The sequence below is a fragment of the Giraffa tippelskirchi genome, chromosome 3 (genome assembly GCF_054371585.1).
Source record: "Giraffa tippelskirchi isolate mGirTip1 chromosome 3, T2T-mGirTip1v1.2.pri, whole genome shotgun sequence".
NCBI lineage: Eukaryota > Metazoa > Chordata > Mammalia > Artiodactyla > Giraffidae > Giraffa > Giraffa tippelskirchi.
Window position 1 is genome coordinate 63,908,257 of NC_137277.1, and position 21,888 is coordinate 63,930,144.

The 21,888-nt window shown below is 39.3% G+C and overlaps 1 protein-coding gene across 2 annotated transcripts in view; it reads right to left on the reverse strand.

Annotated features, from left to right (window-relative positions):
* HERC2 (HECT and RLD domain containing E3 ubiquitin protein ligase 2) overlaps positions 1-21,888 on the reverse strand; it is a 249,136-nt gene that overhangs the window by 192,663 nt on the left and 34,585 nt on the right. For both annotated transcript variants that reach the window (XM_081583082.1, XM_081583083.1), the window contains 7 exons: positions 15,513-15,650; positions 8,294-8,513; positions 5,615-5,715; positions 4,974-5,130; positions 3,556-3,666; positions 2,835-3,006; positions 1,071-1,244 (listed from right to left, as the gene is read on the reverse strand). In XM_081583082.1, the coding sequence (XP_081439208.1) occupies positions 1,071-1,244; positions 2,835-3,006; positions 3,556-3,666; positions 4,974-5,130; positions 5,615-5,715; positions 8,294-8,513; positions 15,513-15,650 (1,073 nt within the window). The remainder of the gene's footprint in view (positions 1-1,070; positions 1,245-2,834; positions 3,007-3,555; positions 3,667-4,973; positions 5,131-5,614; positions 5,716-8,293; positions 8,514-15,512; positions 15,651-21,888) is intronic.

A 21,888-nucleotide genomic window follows, 5' to 3' on the forward strand; every position in this document is an offset into this window, starting at 1 on the left:
CCAACAGGAAACTGATTTTAAAAAATCATGACACATCCACACATGGACCACTAAGCTGTTTTTTAAAAATAAAGCAAGAAGCTCTTTACCTACATAGAGAGCTCTTCAGTATCCTGATTAGTGAAAAGACAAGTTACAGAAGTGCTATAATATACTACCACTGAGAGAACACTGAAAGGATACACAAAGACCAGAAAAGTGAGAAGCAACAGGTGGAAAACTGGATGAGACAAGGCAGAGAGAGAAGAAGTGTCAACGTATCCTTGCATTTAGTTTTTACTTTTGAACCACATAAATGTGTTACTTATTTGGAAAACATAAATTACTGTAAAATAAAATAAATACTCTTCAAATTGAAAGTCAGACAGAATTCCCTGGTAGTCCAGTGAACAAGACTCCACACTCTCACTGCAAATGATCCAGATTCAATAGCTGGTCTGGGAACTAAGATCCTACAAACCTCATGACGCAGTTCCCAACTTCCCCCCAAAATTAAAAGTCAGAAAAATCTGCACTTTGCTGTACAGAAGAAACTAACACACACTGCAAATCAACTACACTCCAATAAAAATTAATTTTAAGAAGTACTTATACTATCAAGAACAAAGTTTAAAAACTCTGGATTAAAATCAGGATTCTTTGTGTGACCTTCGCAAAGTTCACTCCAAACGCAGCCTTCTCATCCATATAATGGGACAACATTGCAATGATCAGGTGTGACTGTATGAGGTTCTCAGTGAGGCTGTATCAGCAGTTCCTCACACACACAGATTAGTGTCAGACACATCACTATGTTCCTCCTAAGGAAGACAGCACAGCATGCGGCTGTGTGAACACAGGAGACCTCTCTGGGGACATGCCTCTTGAATCTGGAACCTGGGATGGGTCCTGAACCCCTATGTGCGTCAGACTGCTCACTGTGACAGCTAGTGACTGACACCTTAAAGTGTACACATTCAAAAGCTGAAAGCAAACACCACCCCAACCCCAGAGAAAGTGAGTCTCCACACAGGCACAGAATGAGACTCCAGGAACAAACACACAAAGAATAAACCTTGCTATCAACTTACCTTATGAGATGTTGGAGAGCTACAAAGAGGTGGCATACAAGGGGTGGCCAGGCGATCTAAGTGTGCCATGACAACAACTGCAGTCTGTCGTAAGTCGATAGCAAGCTCGTTGTCTTGTGGAAGAGTAAGGTACCTCAGGAAACTCTCATTGGGGCTCAGAGGGCCAGATAGAAGCTAAAGAAGAAAAGTGAAAAAACAGCTTCAGAAATGGTGGGGAAAATTAAAGTAACACAAGTAGTCTTTCACCACTCTTTATGTTTTGATACCCACAGTAAGACGTCACCTGTAAATCTCTCCCTCTTTGGCTGTCACATAAGAAGTACTGCTGACGCGCTGAGATTTATACACTCACTGCACACAGAGGTGCCCACACACCCACACATCCATCACTTGTGTGCCAGCTCCACACAGGTCAGTGACACAGCCCCATCTTCCTCAGGTTCACCATCCCAAGGACCTTCGGAAGAATGCAGAGCTATCTACCTGGGAACAAAAGCACTGTACCTCAACTTGGCTTTGAAAACTGAGAATAACAATTTTTTTAATCTAAAGCTTGTCCACTCATCAGAAAAGTAACAATTTTATTTGTACATTAATAATTCTAATTCTGCTAACACCAGAACAGCCTTATTATTATCAAAGACTGTAAAGTAATAGAATAATTGGGCTGGAACTTCATACCAGAACTGCTAAGTTTTTCCAGAAAAGACCTGCAAACTCAAACTTATACCTTTGAAAAGCAGCAGTCCCAGGGGTTCGGACCTAGGCAGGCCTGCTCTGCCACTAGCCTGTTTCCTAGGACTAAACACGGTGACGGCTGAGGTAACATTTTCTGCATGGTGCCCCACCCTCCAGAAGGGCCAGCAAAGTAAGTCACTATTTTCAATGCTGTTTTTCTAATATGTTTCTAAAAATGTGTATTTCTGACCTGCCTCCATGCTGCCAACGTAGGAAATGCAGGATAAGGGGGTGTGGTCCATAAATGGCACGTGAAGGAGGACAGAGGAGGAAGAGAAGATTCGCCTAATGCCCCTGGGAGGGTCAAAACCAATCCACAGTAACTGCTGTCAACAGACAGAGTGAGGTGTTGTTGCTCCTTCCCACTCTAGCTGAGCCTAGCCTCCGTGCCCCACTGCCCATGGCATTGCTGCAAGTACCATAAGAACACACTTGACTCTCACACTTTTTCCTGAAATAGCATCAGGACTTTTAACACATCTTTATACTGCTACTATTAATAGCTTGCTCCCGGGTGGAGGTGAGCATGCCTTCTTTATACCCTCCACAGCCCCATCATAGCCAAAGCACAACACAAGTGGTTGCTGGGAACACATAAGCACTAAACATACAAACACAAAGGGCTCAGTGACTTGTGCAGCAGAAAGAAAACTCCATGGCCAACAAGGCAGCCACAGACAGATCTAACAGCACAAACTGATGTATGTCAAGAAGCATGCTCCTAATACCCAATCCAGAACAAAACAAAGGGCCCGGCATCTATGAAACTCAGCTGGCTCCAATCCCTCCTTAGTTGCTGCAAAGACTCCAAATGTGACCATGTCAAGTTCTGCTGCATCAACTGTGACCCAACCATACGTATCCCACACCTGACTCACTGTTGTAACTGCCAAAAACACACTCCCCCCCGAGAAGCAACTACTATCACAGATATGTGCTCTGGGCTTGTTTATAAAAGGTTAAATCCTTTAAGATAAGCAAAATGAAGACAGCTATTTAGGTGCAAAGTCTCATGACGATACCTACATGAATGTCACCCTCGGTATAGGGGGCATCTTTACTGCAGATGATACTCTGGAATCTCTGCAGCAAAGGAAGAAGTGGGGCGCTGGTGCCCTGGGCAGACCGCTCATTGTCAGTTTCCTGCGTTCCACTGTCCCACAGTTGAAGCAACAACAGGATAGCAGATAACATTTGACTGGAAGAGAAAATATTCTTATGCTCTAGTAAAAACAGATTAATTTTTTTGGCCCTGGTCTATAAAAAATAAAAGTAGACAGCTAAATAAAATTGAAGAAATACTTTAAATATGAAAGGAAACTAAAACAAGGCCATGAAAAATGAAAACAAATCTAGGCAGTAAAATCGCTAAACAATTCAAGATTTTAGCACAAGACATCCATCTTCTGTGGATAAGAAATATAAAACCAGTTACGAAGTTCAAACAGCACTTTCTACAGGGAATTTCTAGGACCTTAAATTAATGGAATAAAAATAACAATTTGAAGAAAATTAAGAGAGAGAGAGAGAGAGAAAAAACAGTTCCTAGACTACTAGAAAGTTGATCATAAAAAGGAAGTGAAGAAAAATTAAGTGTAACCAGATCTGAAAGAAGGGTCCTAGGACATGGTTCTTTGATCACAGATGCTCACACATTTGCTGCAATCACAAATAGTTCAAGGAAATGCAACAGCGGCTCAATACAGCGGCATTTCCCACCACATCTCCAGTCTGCGGCATGCCTCACCTCAGCGCGCCTCTCTGCACAGCCAGCTCTAGCAGAATGGCCAGGGCCAGGTGCTGGTCCTGCAGGGGGATGCTTCCTGGCCCTTTGGTTCCAGGCGCTCCATGAACATCCCTGAAATGACATCAGAGGATGCAGGGACAGAGTGACAACAGAGCCTAAAGAGAACATGCTTAAAATAAGTATGCTATTAATGTTAATTTAATTATATTCCTTCTCCCAGGAAAAAGTGTTTTTAGTATTTAGAATCAAGTTTCTAAGACTTGCTTACTCAAATTTAATCAGATACTCTAAAGGATACAATTAACTTGTAAAGACAAGATTTTATTACAAGTATTGATTCAGATACTATAAGATGATTACATTAGAAGACATTCCAAGTTGCTACAGCATAAAACTACTTATATCATTATTCAAATCATGAGTAGAAAAATGTTTAGACATGTTTCCAGTTTCAGTGACATGTAAGGCTATTATAGTATCAACATTCATCTACAAAACTGGAGAAGAATCAGTTTATAAAACCATCTGAAAATCTATAGGCAAAATGTCAGTTTATTTTTATTGCTGACCAAAGAAATAATTTTAACATTTCCTTGTTCTGCAATAATAAATAAGTCTTCTTAACCCAAGATGAGGGAGGGAGGATCTTCCAACATCACTATTACTGCTGAATTTTTAAAATCAATTCCAAGCCTATCTTCAGGGCCTCCCAACTCTAAACTCCACGGCAATGACATCAGAAACTCTGAATAGCTAAACCCACAGCCCACTGGCATGGAGACCACAGGTGTCTTCCTTGCTGCAAGGGACACAGCAGGTGAAGAGAATGAGAATAAACTCTCCTCCCCTGTCTCTGCTGTTCAATTTTGTATTGAGTATACACATTTTCCTTAAACTTAAAAACTATTAACAAAAATGCATAGCACCTAAGACCAGAGTTCATGGCTTTCCTTAAAGAAAAATGATTTACATTCATATCTTTTCACTCTAAGAAGACCCACTGTAGGTTTAAACATTTCGTTCCGAATCAGTTGTTTAGTCCCACATCGTCTATTAAGACAATACCCACCACTCAGGATGGTGGCACCTGCATTCACTGAGATGCATAACAGGTGTGCAAACACTTTAGGAAATACTGATATCCAAACCATAAAATTTCTGAAAAAAATAAGTAACAAAAGCATGATTCATTTTCTACTCCATTCAGTATGACAGCCTACTAGGTGCAATCAAAGTATCAAAAGTCAAACATTTGAAAAGCTGAGAACCAAAGATCTGGAATCACAGAACTGAGGGTACGCAGGAAACATGCCAGGAATCTATCTACTAAGTTTCTTATCTCTAAACAGAAGGAGAGCCAAGACTCTGAAGCAGGCTGGAACCCTTCACACAGTAAGATATGAAAAGGAAGAACTCACCCGGTCACGACAGACCTGAGGAACCGGGTTGCTCTTTCTACCACCTCCAGCCACACAGAGGATACCGTGCTCTCATCAAAGAGGGAGGCCTCGGGCAGGGCTCTCAGAGCATCCAGAGACTCCTGCAACAGCTCACTGCAGAGGTCCGCGTCCTCCCCTGGGCACACACACAGACATATGGCAGGTGAGGCCGTCCACCCCCAGGCAGCACACACACCACGCACTCCCCACTCTCCCAGGTGGGTTTTCTAGTCTCAGAGTGAGAGAATGACACCGGCACATTTTCTACTTCCCACTTTCCTCTCAATTAGATACCCCAAGAACTCAGAGATTAAAAGTTAACAGTTACTCCAAAGTCAATTCTTCATTTTATGACTTTTATATGGGCAATTCTACTTTCTGGTTCTCCTAGAAAATAAATCAGTACTGAGGCACCGCAGTGGTTTACCTGGGATGTGTGTGTGCAAACACACCTTTTTAGGCCTGAAAAGTCAAACAGACTATGAAGTCTCTCATTTTACGAACAAGGAAAATGAGGCGTGGAGAGCACAGAGACCATGCTAGGGGCATGGGGTGGCAGAAGTGAGCAAAGAATCCACATCTCCTGATGTGGCACAAAAGAGAACACACTGGGCACATACCTGAGCGCCAGGCCCTGCGCAGAAATGCAAAGGCGAAGGAGAGAGCTGCCCTGGACCCCACTCTTGCCAGGCCTTCCACACCTCTGCCTGCAGGCCGGGAACTGCAAACAACACACATGGGGTGGGGGAGAGTGGGAACTGGTCAGTCAAGAGGCATGTGCAGATGCTAAAATAAAGTATGTAGTACAAAAGGATTTGTTCCAAAAACGTGATCAACGGGTTTCTTTAGATAGAGGATCACAAACGACTTTTAGTTTGATGCTTTAAAAACTTTTACCAAACGTCCTTTGTAAAGGAAAAGCTTTCTCTCTGAGCAAAAGAAAGATATTTACAAAGAATTTTAAATGATTTGCAAAAACACAAAATAATCTCAGGGAACTAATATTATTAGTTGGATAAACAGTAAGTACATCAAAGGGGGGAATAACCTCATACAATAAAGGAAAGGCAGGCGAGAGGTGAGGAGCACACAGAAAACAATGCATCCAGGCCAGGAGTCTGGTTTGCCTCTCTCCCTGCTTGCGTAAATGTGACCGCCAGGTCTGCAGGCCCCATATTCATGCTCTTCTCCTTCATCCCACCTCCTGAGAGGTTACCCTCTCCTGATGTTAGTGCTTATCATTCTCGGGTGTCTTTTTAAGCTTTTTATTACTTACATATGTTAATTTAACAAGACATGGTTTCATTGTGCATCTATTAAGAAGTCATACAAACCATAAAAATCATCCTTGAAAAAAAAAACTAGAATACAAAAATGTGTGTACAGTATAAACTTAATCATAGCAAGCAATTTTATTTTCAACTTTATACTATTACGGTTTTTCTACCATATATTTTATTCTCTTTCATAATCAGTTAGAAATGCTATTAAAAATGGACGTGATATGGAATGATCTCCCCAAGACAAAATATCAAGTCAAATTAGCAGTGAAGAATGTGAGGACCCAACAGAGGCAGCTGGTATGCACAAGTCTGTAAATCCTGAATAGAACAGAACATGTGCCTGGGGAGCTTTGAGGAAATACAAACGACTGCAATTAGTGGCTGCCTCCTACGAGGCAACTGGGTGCCTGGAAGACAGGAATAAGGAGATTTATACTGAATAAGAATTATCACCTTAAAAGATAAAAGATGTATAATAAGACATGTGGTCTTTAAAACAATAAATACACAGACAAAGTCAATTCAGATGAGGTGGGAGGAGCACCCCACACAGGGAATCCTTTAAGAAATACATTCAGGAGAGCCATGAATCTAGGGCTCTCCTGAGCCAGTCGTCACCTTATCAACGGAAAAAGAGCCCAGCAGTCCTAAATTGGCATGGTGTAGGAATTGCTAAATCTTCAATAAGTGGCTCTCTATTTTATAGATATTTAAGCAAACAGAAACAGAAACAGTTTGGACACACCCCCATCTATATCGATCAACTATCCAACCAAGAGCTAGTTCTGTGAAAAAGTAAAACTCTCTACTATCCAAATAGGTTGAGAAATTAGGAAATCTATAAATATTTAGGAGATAACACTATACATCTAACAAAATGGCTACAGTAAATAAGTGACTACACCAAAAGCTGACAAGGATAGAAAAAAACAACCACTCACACTTGGCTGATGAGAATGTAAAATTCTACAGTTATTCTGGACATAGTATGAAAATGCCTTACAAACCCAAGCCTAAGACCCAGCAATTGCACTCTAAGTTATTTATTCCAGAGAAATTGAAACTTATGTTCACAGAAAAACCTGTAGAAAATATTCACAGCAACTTTATTCAAAATACTCAAAAATTATAAACAACTGAGATATCTTCAAAAGGTGAGTGGTTAAAAAAATATGGTACACCTATACACGGAATCCTGTTCAACAATGATGACACACGCATATACCTGGAAGAACCTCAAAGGAATAATATTGAGTGAAAAAGCCAACCTCATGAAGTTACATAATAGACATGGAAAACAGGTTAATGGTTACAGCTATAAAAAAGGGTCCTTGTCCTATACCCTGACTGGGGCAGTTCTGACAGAAATCTACACCTGTGATAAAATCACCTGGAAACACACAAACACAGGACTGAGAGCACCTAAAATGGGAAATATGAGTAACACAGGTAAAATGTATCAAAGTCAATATCCTAACTATGATTTTGCATTACAGTTTCCAAGTGGCTAACCCTGGGGAACCAGGGCAAAGGGTATAAGGAATCTCTCTGTATCATTTCTTACAACCACAAGTGAGTCCATAAAAGCATCTCTTATAATAAAAGAATGAGTAAATCACATTAAGAAGAAAAAAATGAAGCATCTAAACTAGTTAAGCACTACTGCAATATGGTAATTTCCTATCCAGTACCAAAATTAAACAAAAAGAACATAATGTTCAGATCAGATTTTCATATCTTGACATGCTGATCTAAACTTCTGACTGGTTTCTACCGCTACTGACAGAAAAGTGTCTTTAATGGGACAGGTTACAGCATGGCCTGATACTTCATAAGCAAATTCAGAAAGCCATTCTCCAAATTATATAAAACATACAAAACAGGAAAGCAAGAATAAAATTTCAGAAAATGAAAAAACAGACTACATTGTAAGTCTTAATTAAACTTTCCTTATTAAACAAACCAGCCTGAGTTTTACATTTAGCTGTTATCAAGATACTTTAATTATATTATTACCTTTTTTTGTCCGCAGGAGGCAAAGAAATGTTGCTGCTTTTCCACTTAACTTTGACATTCTCCTGGAAAACAGTTCTATTCAAGGCAATGAAATATCGTTCTAAAACAATGAGCCTCTGCTTGAGCCTCAGAGCTGACAGGGTGGTGGTCGCTGACTGGACGGCCAGAGCTTGCTGCTCTTTAACCAGCACGGAAAGACACTCCTTCAGTTCATTCACGTCTAGAGAACGACACAAAACATCCAACCTCTGAATGTCACAGGCGTGGTCTGTTTAAGGTTGATAGGTAATAATAACAGGTAACACTTGAGTGCTTAGTATGTGCCACCAGTGATTTTCAGCACTTAACATACATTAGGTAATCCTCACAGGCACCATAGAGAGGCAGTACTGGGAGGGCATTCTATGGAGGAGGCAACTCAGCTCAGAGTACCTGCCCAACGTCACCCAAACATGTATGGCATACTGCCCTTCTGTAAACATGATATGAGGTAAAAAACGTTTGTAACACAACACTATCAAGTCAATACATATTAGCAATACATTTCCTAGACAGAAAGAAAAACCATATCCAGTATTTTTATGTTATGAAACCAAATTCATAATGAAAATGATGTTTCAATAAATTGCCCAGCATACAATACTCATGAAAGTTGATACATTTACTGGAATATTTCAGAAGAAGATGAAATTAACTAGTCAGAATGTGCTATGGATAAGGGGTATTTCATTACACTATTCCTTCTACTGTGTATGTTTGAAGTTTTCCACACTTTAGGACTTTTTTTAGGTACCTAGAAGAAAGTTACATGAATGAAAATAATTAAAAGGAGTCTTATCTAGCAATTAATCATAAAGCTGCCTAAAGTTGAACTATAAATTAAGTTACCTTCCACCAACCCCTTATAACAGTATGGGACCCAGTGGTGACCAGAGCAGGGGTGTCCTGTTCTTTTTGCTCTATTTCTGATACTGATTAGTTATGAGGCTAAACCAATCAGCACCCTGGTAGCTTTATAACCCAAGAGACAACAGCCACATACCTAGTGAATGTCCTTATATGGAAGACACTTACTTCTCAGCTACCCATGACCTTAACATGCTTTTCCCATGAGAAAGGAGATCACAGAAGGCATCAGATGGACACACCTCGCCTCTCTTTAGGGAGGCCACCAGGACAAAGCTTCTCGCACCATGCACAGGCACTATGGCACAGAGACACATATTCAGACACCAGAGGTTGGATTCCAAGTATGGAAAGTTGCACTAGCTAAAACAGCTAACCACTACAAAATCTAGACGAAAAATACTTTAAAAATATATATATCTTTTAAACTCCACATTAGGCTCAAGATGAAGTAGAAAGATTTATACGTGAGGTACTATCCCTAGCCTTCACAGGCATCCTTGCAGAGTCCCTGTTGGCCCACCACTGAGAGATGCCTGATTCCCTGTAGACACACAGGTGACGTCACTGAAACAGCACTGCCAAGGACAGCTCATCAGAATTTCTTCCAGAGATCACGTCTAACAAAAGGCACCTTCCAGAACAGTCATTGCGTTTTCTACTATAAAGTGATAACGTCTCTCATCTGTTTAGCTGCAAAATCCAGAGATAACTGTGAAACTTAAGAGTACATGTGCTCTTGAGCATCTGCCTGCTCTCCTTCCTGACTGTCCTACATCTGCTTTCCCCAGCCAATTCCTAATGCCAAGAAATCAGTCATTTTTTGCAGGATACTTTAAAACAAGTTGGTGAGTGTTTACATACAGACACAGAAATAAATCATGAGACCATGCGGGGAGCCAGCAGAACTCCAATCCCCTCCTGACATTAACAAAGTACAGCACCTTCTTGCTCTGTCAGAATGGTGCCACAGAAAGCCAATGAAATAGCCTCAGGATACAACATGAAGATGCCTGTGTTTCAAGAGAAAGTTACTCACCACACCACAAACCAGGAAGATCTCAAAATTAATTTTCAAAAGACAGTCAACAGATGGAAAAACCAAGATGACAGAGACATTAGAATACTCTGAGAAAGATTTTAAAGAAGCCATAGATTAAAAATGCCTCAAAAAGCAAAAACACACTTGAAACATATGAGAAAAGAGAAAACCTAAGTCAAAAAGAGATGTCTTTAAAAAAAAAAAAAAGAACCAAATGGAAATTTTGGAACCAAAATAAAAAGTTCAGTGAAAGGGCTCAACAGTAGAATGGAAAAAAAAATTAAAAGCTAAAAGTTGCCCAATCTGAATAAAAACCAAAAATAGACTGCAAAATATACACTGAACTGAAACTATGCTAGAAGGATTCACCAGCACACTACATGAAGCAGCAGAAAGGCTCAGTGAACGCAAAGACAGGGCACTGTAATTCACCTAATCAGAGCAACAAAAAGAAAAAAGAATGAAAAAAATGTGAAAATAGCTTAAGGTATATACGACACAACATCAAGCAGACTAACATTTGCAGGGTCCCAAAAGGTGAAGAGGCAGAGAAAGGCACAGAAAACTGATTTGATGTAACACAGGTACAAACCTGCCTAACTGGGGAAGGAAATAGATATTCAAATCTAGGAAGTCCAGGGAGTCTGAGATGGACATATACACACTGCTATACTTAAAATAGATAACCAACAATGACCTACTGTAGGTATGGCACATGGGACCTACTCAATGTTATGTGGCAGCCCGGATAGGAGGTGAGTCTGAGGGAGAATGGATACATGTGCATGTATGGCTGAGTCCCTTTGCTGTTCACCTGAAACTGTCACAACATTGTTAATCAGCCATACCCCAATATAAAATAAAGTTTTTTAAAAATAAATAAATAAATAAGTCATCTATATTCTGCCTACAAAAGACTATCTTCAGACATAAGGACAACACACAGACTGAAAATGAAGGGATGGAAAAAGATACTCCATGCAAATGAAAACCTAAAGAAACCTGGGGTACCTACTCTTACATCAGATAAATAGATTTTAAAACAAAACTGTAATAGGAGACAAAGAAGACCATTACATAATGATAAAGAGGTGAGTCTAACAAAAGGACTAACATTTGTTAAAATTTTTATACACCTAACATAGGCATAACCATATACAAAGCAAGTCTTAAAAGACCTAAAAAGAGAAATCAATTGCTATACAATAATAGTACAGGACTTTAGTACCTCACTTACATCAACAGATAAATCATTCAGACAGAAAAATCAATAAAATAACATCAGACTTAAATGACAACGTAAGATCTAATGGCCTTAACAGATAATATACAGCTCATTCCATCCAAAAGTAACAGAATACACGTTCTTCTCAAGTGCACATGAAACATTCTCCATAACAGAAAATATATTAGGCCACAATAAACTTCATTAGACTGAAATCACATCAAGAATCTTTCCAAACTATACAGTTATAAAATTAGAAATCAATTACAAAAAGAAAACTGGGAAATTTCACAAACACATGGAGATGCAACAACATGCCACTGAAGAATAATGGGTCAATGAAGAAATCAAAAGAGAAATTTAAAAAAAAAAACCTTTCGACAAAGGAAAACGGAACTACAACCTACCAAACTTACCAGATACAGCAAAAGCAGTTCTAACAGGGAAGTTCAGAAAGATAAATGTCTACCTCAAAAAAAGAAAAAGAAAAGAAAAATCTCAAACAAGAAACTAAATAACCTAAGTAAATACCTCAATAAACTTAAAAAAAAAAAAAAACATGAAATGAAATGAAAAGAAAGAACAAATGAAGCCCGAAGTTATTAGATGGAAGGAAACAACAAAGATAAGAGTGAGAACAATTGAAAGAGAATAAAAAGATGATAAAAAAGATCAATAAAACCAACAGCTATTTTTTGAAAAGGTAAACAAAACTGACAAACTGTTAGCTAGAATCATCAAGAAATAGAGAGCACCCAAATAAATAAAGTCATAAATGTAAAAGGAAATGTTACAACTGGTACCAGAGAAATACAATTATACACCAACAAACTGAAGAGATTAGATGAAATAAATTCCTAGAAACATACAAAATTTCAAGACTGAATCATTAAGAAATAGAAAATATGACCAGACCAATAACCTGTAAGGAGACTGAATTAGTCATCAAAAACCTCCCAACAGACAAACTCCAAGACCAAAGGGCTTCAGTTTGTTACTGTTGTATAGCACATTGACTGATTTGTGGATGTTGATCTATCTTTGTATCTTTGTATGGGGAATTATGCAAAATCTTCAAAGAAGAATTAATTCCAATTCTTCTCAAACTCTTCCAAGGATAAAGAAAAAAAGAAAAAGAAAAGGAGAGAATACTTCCAAACTCATTTTCTAAGACCAGGATTACCCTGATATCAAAAACAGACAAGACAACCACTAGAAAAGAAAATTTCAGGACAATTACCCTGATGTTCACAGATGCAAAAATATTCAAAAAAAAATTCACAAACAAATTCAACAATACATTAAAAGAATCATACATCATGGTAAAATGGGATTTATTCCAGGGATACAAAGATAGATCAACACCCACAAATCAGTCAATGTGCTATACAACAGTAACAAACTGAAGGATAAATATCATATAATCCTCTCAATAGATGCAGAAAAAGCATTTTTCATAACTCAATATACATTTATCATAAAAACTCTCAACATAGTGGGTAGAGAGGGAACATATTTCAATTTAATAAAGGCTATATATGATAAAAACAAAGCTAGTGGAGGTGATGGAATTCCAGTTGAGCTGTTTCAAATCCGAAAACATGATGTTGTTAAAGTGCTGCGTTCAATATGCCAGCAAACTGGAAAACTCAGCAGTGGCCACAGGACTGGAAAAGGTCAGTTTTCTTTCCAATCCCAAAGAAAGGCAATGCCAAAGAATGCTCAAACTACCACACAATTGCACTCATCTCACATGCTAGTAAAGTAATGCTCAAAATTCTCCAAGCCAGGCTTCAGCAATACATGAACCGTGAACTTCCAGATGTTCAAGCTGGTTTTAGAAAAGACAAAGGAACCAGAGATCAAATTGCCAACATCCTCTGGATCATCGAAAAAGTAAGAGAGTTCCAGAAAAACATCTATTTCTGCTTTACTGTCTATGCCAAAGCGTTTGACAGTGTGGATCACAATAAACTGTGGAAAATTCTGAAAGAGATGGGAATACCAGACCACCTGACCTGCCTCTTGAGAAATCTGTATGCAGGTCAGGAAGCAACAGTTAGAACTGGACATGGGACAACAGACTGGTTCCAAATAGGAAAAAGAGTACATCAAGGCTGTATATTGTCACCCTGCTTATTTAACTTATATGCAGAGTACATCATGAGAAACGCTGGGCTGGAAGAAGCACAAGCTGGAATTAAGATTGCCAGGAGAAATATCAATAACCTCAGATATGCAGAAGACACCACCCTTATGGCAGAAAGTGAAGAGGAACTAAAAAGCCTCTTGATGAAAGTGAAAGAGGAGAGTGAAAAAGTTGGCTTAAAGCTCAACATTCAGAAAACTAAGATCATGGCATCTGGTTCCCATCACTTCATGGCAAATAGATGGGGAAACAGTGGAAACAGTGTCAGACTTTATTTTTTTGGGCTCCAAAATCACTGCAGATGGTGATTGCAGCCATGAAATTAAAAGACGCTTACTCCTTGGAAAGAAAGTTATGACCAACCTAGATAGCATATTAAAAAGCAGAGACATGACTTTGCCAACAAAAGTCCCTCTAGTCAAGGCTATGGTTTTTCCAGTAGTCATGCATGGATGTGAGAGTTGGACTGTGAAGAAAGCTGAGCGCCAAAGAATTGATGCTTTTGAACTGTGGTGTTGGAGAAGACTCTTGAGAGTCCTGTGGACTGCAAGGAGACCCAACCAGTCCATCCAAAAGATCAGTCCTGGGTGTTCACTGGAAGGACTGATGTTGAAGCTGAAACTCCAATACTTTGGCCACCTGATGCGAAGAGCTGACTCACTGGAAAAGACCCTGATGCTGGGAAGGATTGGGGGCAGGAGGAGAAGGGGACTACAGAAGATGAGATGGCTGGATGGCGTCACTGACTCAATGGACATGAGTTTGGGCAAACTCCGGGAGTTGGCGATGGACAGGGAGGCCTGGCGTGCTACAATTCATGGGGTCACAAAGAGTCGGACACGACTGAGCGACTGAACTGAACTGATATATGATAAGCCTAACCCTAACCCTAAAAAAAAAACCTCAAATAGTTAAAATATTTTTGAGATAGAACAAAGCGAGAGGTATCATGCTCCCTGATTTTAAACTGTAAGACTTATATGAAAGACCTGAAACCATGAAACTTCTAGAAGAACTAGGCAATATGCTCTTTGACACTGGCCCTAGCAATATCTTTCTGGATATGTTTCCTCAGGCAAGGGAAACAAAAGCAAAAATAAACTAATGGGACTACATCAAACTAAAAAGCTTCTGCACAGTGAAGAAAACTATCAACAAAATGATAAAGCTGCCTACTGAATAGATGATATTTACAAACTATATATCCAATAAGGATGAATGTACAAAAACTCATTCAACATTAAAACAAAAAAACCAACTCAATTAAACAATGGGCAGAGCACTGCAAGGACTGAGGCTGAAGCTGAAGTTCCAATACTTTGGCCCCCTGATGCAAATAGCTGATTCACTGGAAAACACCCTGATGCTGGGAAGGATTGGGGGCAGCAGAAGAAGGGGACGACAGAGGATGACATGGTTGGATGGCAACCATCTTAAATGAGGTAACTAGACTAGTCAAACTCCTAAAAATAGAAAGTGATTTCCAAGGCAAGAAAGGGAAGTTTCAGTTTGGGAAGATAAAGAGGCTCTGGAAATGGATAGTATACAACAGTGTGAATGTATTTAATGTCACTGAACAGTATACTTAAAACTGATTGAAATGGTAAAATGTATGTTATGCACAGTCTACCAGAATATAAACCTGGAGGAGGAAATGGCAACCCACTCCAATACTCTTGCCAGGAAAATCCCATGGACAGAGGAGCCTGGTGGGCTACAGTCCATACAGTGGCAAAGAGTCAGACACAACCAAGTGACTGAGCGCACTACTAAAATATAAAAATTTAAGTTTAATTTTTAAAAATCCCATGACAAAAATAAAGTCCATCTACTCTATTAGAAAATGAATGCCAAATCATTCATTTCAAAGAACTAGAAGTTTAGAAGATCACCATACCTGGTTGCTTACCCCATACCCAGCTCTCTAGGATTGACCTGGCTCTATATGCAGGTGCAGGAGTTTCTTCCTCTTCTTTTTTCTCTTTGTCATTCAGATCTTCTTTCTTTGTTCCAAGCTGAGCATCAACACCATCATCTGGAAAATGTTTTATAAATTTAAGTATATAAATTGGTTTTTAAAATGTAACATAACACTTGCCAGTCTCTTTGCAAATTTTCACCCAAAAAATGGAAAAGTTAAGTTGGCAACACACATAATTAGCTGACCATTTGACAATTGGGAAGAAAAAATTACATGACTCATCAACATAACAGACAGTGTGATTTAAGAAGCAATGAATGGCCCAATGACTCTTTTAATTTGAAAAATCAAAATATCACTCAAACTGTTCTTTGACGTATGTCTTCCAAGATATTCCACCAATTTCCTACTATATTTCTCAACTAAAAAACTTACTCTTTGATATTAACATTAATTGTTTTTATCCAGTGATTCCCAATTGCAGTGTGTCCACAGGAAGGGAGGACATGGAACGGGAATATGATTCAAAAATCATCTTCAACTCTATACACTTCCCTACCCCACACAAACTGAGAACCAACGCTACACAGGGCCAATACCACTGAAATAATAATCCAGGAACGCTGCAATACAGAAGTAAACTGAGTACCACAACTTTAGGCCACTGACAAGTTGGCCTAAGAAAAACTGTTATGAAACGCCTTACTTAGCAAGTTAAGAGAGAACTAATATTAACCTTGAAGTGAAAATGTATCCTATCCTAGAAGACTGCTACTAAATGAACTATTTTCTAAATAATAGAAACTATTTTCTAAATAATAATTAGAAGTAGACAGTGGACCCTTGAACAACATGTGCAGTCAAAAATCCAGTTCTTCCATATCCAGCAATTCAAACCACCGATCATGCAGTACCATAGTACTTACTACTGAAAAAAAAATCTGCTCATATGTGGACCTGTATAGTTCAAACCTGTGTTGTTAGTTAGCATCCACTATTACATATAAATCTGTAAAAAAGTAGTACTATCACAAATAGTAAAGAGTATCTAAAACCAACAAGGGATAAAAGAAACTCCGACATTCTATATGAAAAATATCAGATGTCCAACAGAAGCAATCCCCAAAATCTAATGCTATGAAAAGACACTAAATTCATACTTAGAAAAAATATAAATTACAACAATGAAATATGACTTTACACTCACCAAACTCACAACTGTTAGAAAGCTAAAATAAAAGCTCCAAGGCAGGACCTTTTATTCTTTTTCCATCTGGTTTTGCTCTCTGTATCCCAAGGGCCTAGAATAACGGATGCCGGGGAATAAGCCCTCGAAGATGAGTTCAACAAGTAATGCCAAGTGTCAGGAGAAATGTGGAGCTGGAGGCACAAATCTTCAGACACAGCTATGGGAGAGTCGAGCCCACAGCCCGCCAGGAGAGCAATCTAGTACATGGAAGGTCCAGCAGTCGCCTCCAGGCACTATGCCCACAGAGCTCTCACACAGGCCTGTGATTGGGAGGACATACAGACAAAGACTCACAGCAATCTAATGCACCCCAGACATAACTTATAATGTGTGAACATTGTACATCAGTTACTCTAGTATGTTTTAAATACTAGTGTATTTAAAATAAAAACATAAAAACAAATGCAATAGACAGAAAAACACTTAAGAATATGTATTTGGAAATGGTGTGTCAGGAACTGACAAGTATAATTAACTCAACGTTCTGCCCCGAGGCCAAAGAAAAAGCCCTTGTCACAGTAAACTACTTATGTCCCATTCTCTCAATGTCATGCCATAGCTATGGTTAATGGTACCTCTTTCATTTACAGAAATATCAAGGGAATTCCCTGGAAGTCCAGTGGTTGGGACTCTGCACTCTCACTGTCAAGGGTTTGGGTTCAGTCCCTGATCGGGGAATGAGATCCTGCAAGCCACACAACGTGGCCCAAAAGAAAAAGGAAAAAAAAAAAATCCAACAAAACACAGATTATTTTTGTAATATAACTAACGAGCCACTTGATGAGGTGAAAGAGTGAAAAAGCTGACTTAAAATTCAACATTCAAACAACTAAGATCATGGCATCCAGTCTCATCACTTCACGGCAAATAGATGGGGAAAAAAATGGAAACAGTGACAGACTATTTTCTTGGGCTCCAAAATCACTGCTGATGGTGACTGCAGCCATGAAATTAAAGATGCTTCTTCCTTGGAAGAAAAGCTATGACAAACCTATACAGCATATTAAACAGCACAGACATTACTTTGCCAAAAAGTCCATACAGTCAAAGCTATTGTGTTTCCAGTAGTCATATACGGACATGAAAGTTGGACCATAAAGAAGGCTGAGAGCCTAAGAATTGATGCTTTTGAATTGTCATGTTGGAGAAGAGAGAGTCCCCTCGACTGCAAGGAGATCAAACCAGTCAATCCTAAAGGAAATCAACCCTGAACAGGCATTGAAAGGACTGATACTAATGCTGAAACTCCAATACTTTGGCCACCTGACACAAAGAGCTGACTCATTAGAAAAGACCCTAATGCTGGGAAAGATTGAAGGGAGAAGGGGACAACAGAGGAAGAGATGGTTGGATGGTATCACTGACTCAATGGATATGAGTTTGAGCAAGCTCCGGGAGGTGGTGAAGGACAGGGAACCCTGGTGTGCTGCAGTCTATGGGGTTGCAAAGAGTCAGATACCAGCAACTGAACAGTAGCAACAACTTAAAAACAATGTTCCAATATCCAAGAAAGGCAGGTAAGAGAAACAGAAACAGAAAACAGAGCAGAAACAAAACAAATAGTAAGATAAGTCTTAACATCTAAACATATCATGAATTAGACTATAAATGATCTGAGCACAGAAGATGGACTGTCAGAACGCATTTTCTAAAATTGACTCAACCACACGCAATCTCTACAAAATTCACTTAGAATATAAAAATATAAGGAGATTAAAAGTAAATGAATGGAAATATATATATACCAAACAATACTGATCAAAAGAAAGTTGAAATGACTATTATAGTATCACATAAAATGGATGCCAGAGAAAAAAAAATTACTGGAGATAAAGAGGAATATAACATAATAATAAAGCAGTAAATTCACCAGAGAAAACATAACAACCTTACATGTGTATGAAGTCAAAATAAAGCCCCAAAACATACAAAACAAGAACTAAAAGGAAAAATGGACAAATCCACAATTATGTTAGAGACACCCATACTACCCTGTCAGTAACAAAACAAGCAGAAACCCAGCACTGATAAGGAATTGAAAATCATAAGCATAAACCAAACAGATGTGATCAACATTTTATAGAACAAGCCATCCAACAAGAGTAGAACATGCCTTCTTTTTAAAGTACACATTGAATATTCACCAAGACAGACCATATTTCAAAAAGGCAAGACTTAAGAAGGGGGACAAAAATGAAACAGCACAAGGAAAGTGAAAATAAGCTGAAGTGTACAATACAAAGTACCTGGCCATACAGCAGAGCATTATTCTTTTTAATCCTTACAAAACAATTTTTACAGCAGGCAGGCTTCTGTCTCCTATTCACAGATGCAGAAGACAGTGCACCTCACAGTATAGTTCAGGCAAACAGCTTGGGCTAGAATGCAGCATAGGCTGTAACTGCTAGGCCCTACTCACCCATAAGGTCTGCCTACAAGGCTGGGGGCAAACTCCAGCCTGAAGCTGGCTTAATGTATGGTCTGAAAGCTAAGAAAAGATTTCACATTCTTACATGGTTGAAAACTAATCAAAAGAATATTTTCTAATGAAAACGTTACAAAAACTTTACATTTCAATGTTTACTTAGTTTTTGTGTATGGCTGCGTTGGCACAACTGCAGGGTCCCAAAAGTGGGTCCCCTGGCCCTGTAGAGAAAGTCCGCCAACCTCTGATGCAAACCTCATTATAAATATTACAAACAAAAAAGAACACAAAATGCTCATATAACATCAGCAATATAATCTTTCATCACTAGGAAGCAGACAAAAAGCATCACTAAACACAACTCAAGTTTTACTTTCAGGAGCATAAACAAGAACATTTACAATAGCAAAATCAGGAGGAAGTCACTTGAGAATACAAAAACAACCAAGAAGAGCTCCACAACCAGCTCTGAGACAACAGGTTAAGTATGTCATCTCTTCTTTCCATTAATACAGGACTCAAAGTTTACAGACAGCAAACAAACAGAACATAAACTGTTATGGAACACACACACACCACAGATTATGGAAAGATGGGGAGAGAGGAGTGGGGGAGCTGACCTTCCTAAGGTTCCAGGGTAACATCCTGAAGGGTAAGAGCAGATTTCAGGAGATGAAACGCGGACTAGAAGACTTTAACACTCTCCTGTTCTAGTACAGTAAGAAGATTTCTTACAACCACCCGATGAGATTTCCTCTCAAAGCACTGTCAGAAGGTGCTAAGTGTAGGACCTACAGAAAGAGGAGCTGAGGTCCAGGGTAAGCAGCAGGCTAGAGGTACAGGCAACCCCTCTGTGCAGGTCTCCCCACAAGGGCAGGGGCCACAGCTGGAGCAGCACTCCTAAAACAGCCCAGGGCCACCATCAGAGACTGCTGCATTCTACTGCTCAACAAAAGTTCAACTGTGTTTTGTTTTCACTTTAATCACTACCTTGAAGAAAGCTTGTTCACTAATACAGGCTTCTCAATTAAAAAAAAAAGACTGTAATTAAAAAAAAAAAAAAAAAAAACTATAGGTATCTAAGAACACTCCCCTTCATGGATCACAGCCTTGTCGTTGCGAAGGGACTTGCATAACACAATGAATCTATGACCAAAACCATGCCAGGTCACCCAAGACAGACAGGTCATAGTGAAGGGTTATGACAAAACACGGTCCACTGGAGGAAGAAATGGCAACCCACTCCAGTATTCTTGCCTGGAGAACTCCACGGAGAATATGAAAAGGCAAAAAGATACGACGCCAAAAGATGAGCCCCCCCAGGTAAGAAGAAGTCCAATATACTACGAAAGATGACCCCCCAGGTTGGAAGATGTCCAATATGCTACTGGGGAAGAGCAGATGGCAATTACTAATAGCTCCAGAAAGAATGAAACAGCGGGGCCTAAGTGGAAACAATGTTCATCTGTGGAGGTGCCTAGAGGTGCAAGTCTGATGCTGTTAAGAACAATACTGCATAGGAACTTGGAATGTTAGGCCCATGAATCAAGGCAAATTGGAAGTGGTTAAGCAGGAGATGGAAAGATTGAACATTAACACCTTAGGAATCAGTGAACTAAACTGGACAGGAATGGGAAAACTTAACTGAGATGACCATTATATCTAATACTGTGGGCAAGAATCCCTTAGAAGAAATGGAATAGCCCTCATAGTTAACAAAAAGAGTCCAAAATGCAGTCTTTGGGTGCAATCTCAAAAATGACAGAATGATCTTGGTTCGTTTCCAAGGCAAACCATCCAACATGACAGTAATGCAAGTCTACTCCCCAACCACTGATACCGAAGAAGGCAAAGTTGAGCAGTCTTATGAAAACCCACAACACCTTCTAAAACTAATACCAAAAAAAGATGTCCATTTCATCATAGGGGATAGGAATGCAAAAGCAGGAAGTCAAGAGATACCCAGAATAACAGGCAAGGTTAGCCTTGGAGGATAAAATGAAGCAGGGCAAAGGCTAACAGTTTTGTCAAGAGAACACACTGATCATAGCAAACACCCTATTCCAACAACCTAAGAGATGACTCTACATATGGACATCACCAGATGGTCAACATCGAAATCCAATTATGTTCTTTGCAGCCATAAATGAAAACACCAGGAGAAATATCAACAACCCTGATATGTAGATGATACCACTCGAATGGCTGAAAGTGAAGAGGAACTAAAGAGCCTCTTGAAGGTAAAAGAGCAGAGTGGAAAAAGCTGGCTTAAAACTCAACATTCAAACAACCAAGATCGTGACATCTGGTCACACCACTTCATGGCAAATAGATAGGGGGAAAATGGAAACAGTGAGACTTTATTTTCTTGGGCTCCAAAATCACTGCAGATGATGACTGCAGCCATGAAATTCAAAGATGCTTGCTCCCTGGAAGGAAAGTTATGACAAACCTAGACAGTGTATTAAAAAGCAGAGATAGCACTTGGCCGACAGGGTCCATACAGTCAAAGCTATGGTTTTTCCATTAGTTGTGTACTGATGTGAGAGTTGGACCATAAAGAAGGCTGAGCAGGGAAGAATTGATGTTTTTGAATTGTGGAGCTGGAGAAGACTCTTAGTTCTTTAGTCAGCAAGGAGATCAAACCAGTCAATCCTAAAGGAAATTAACCTGAATAT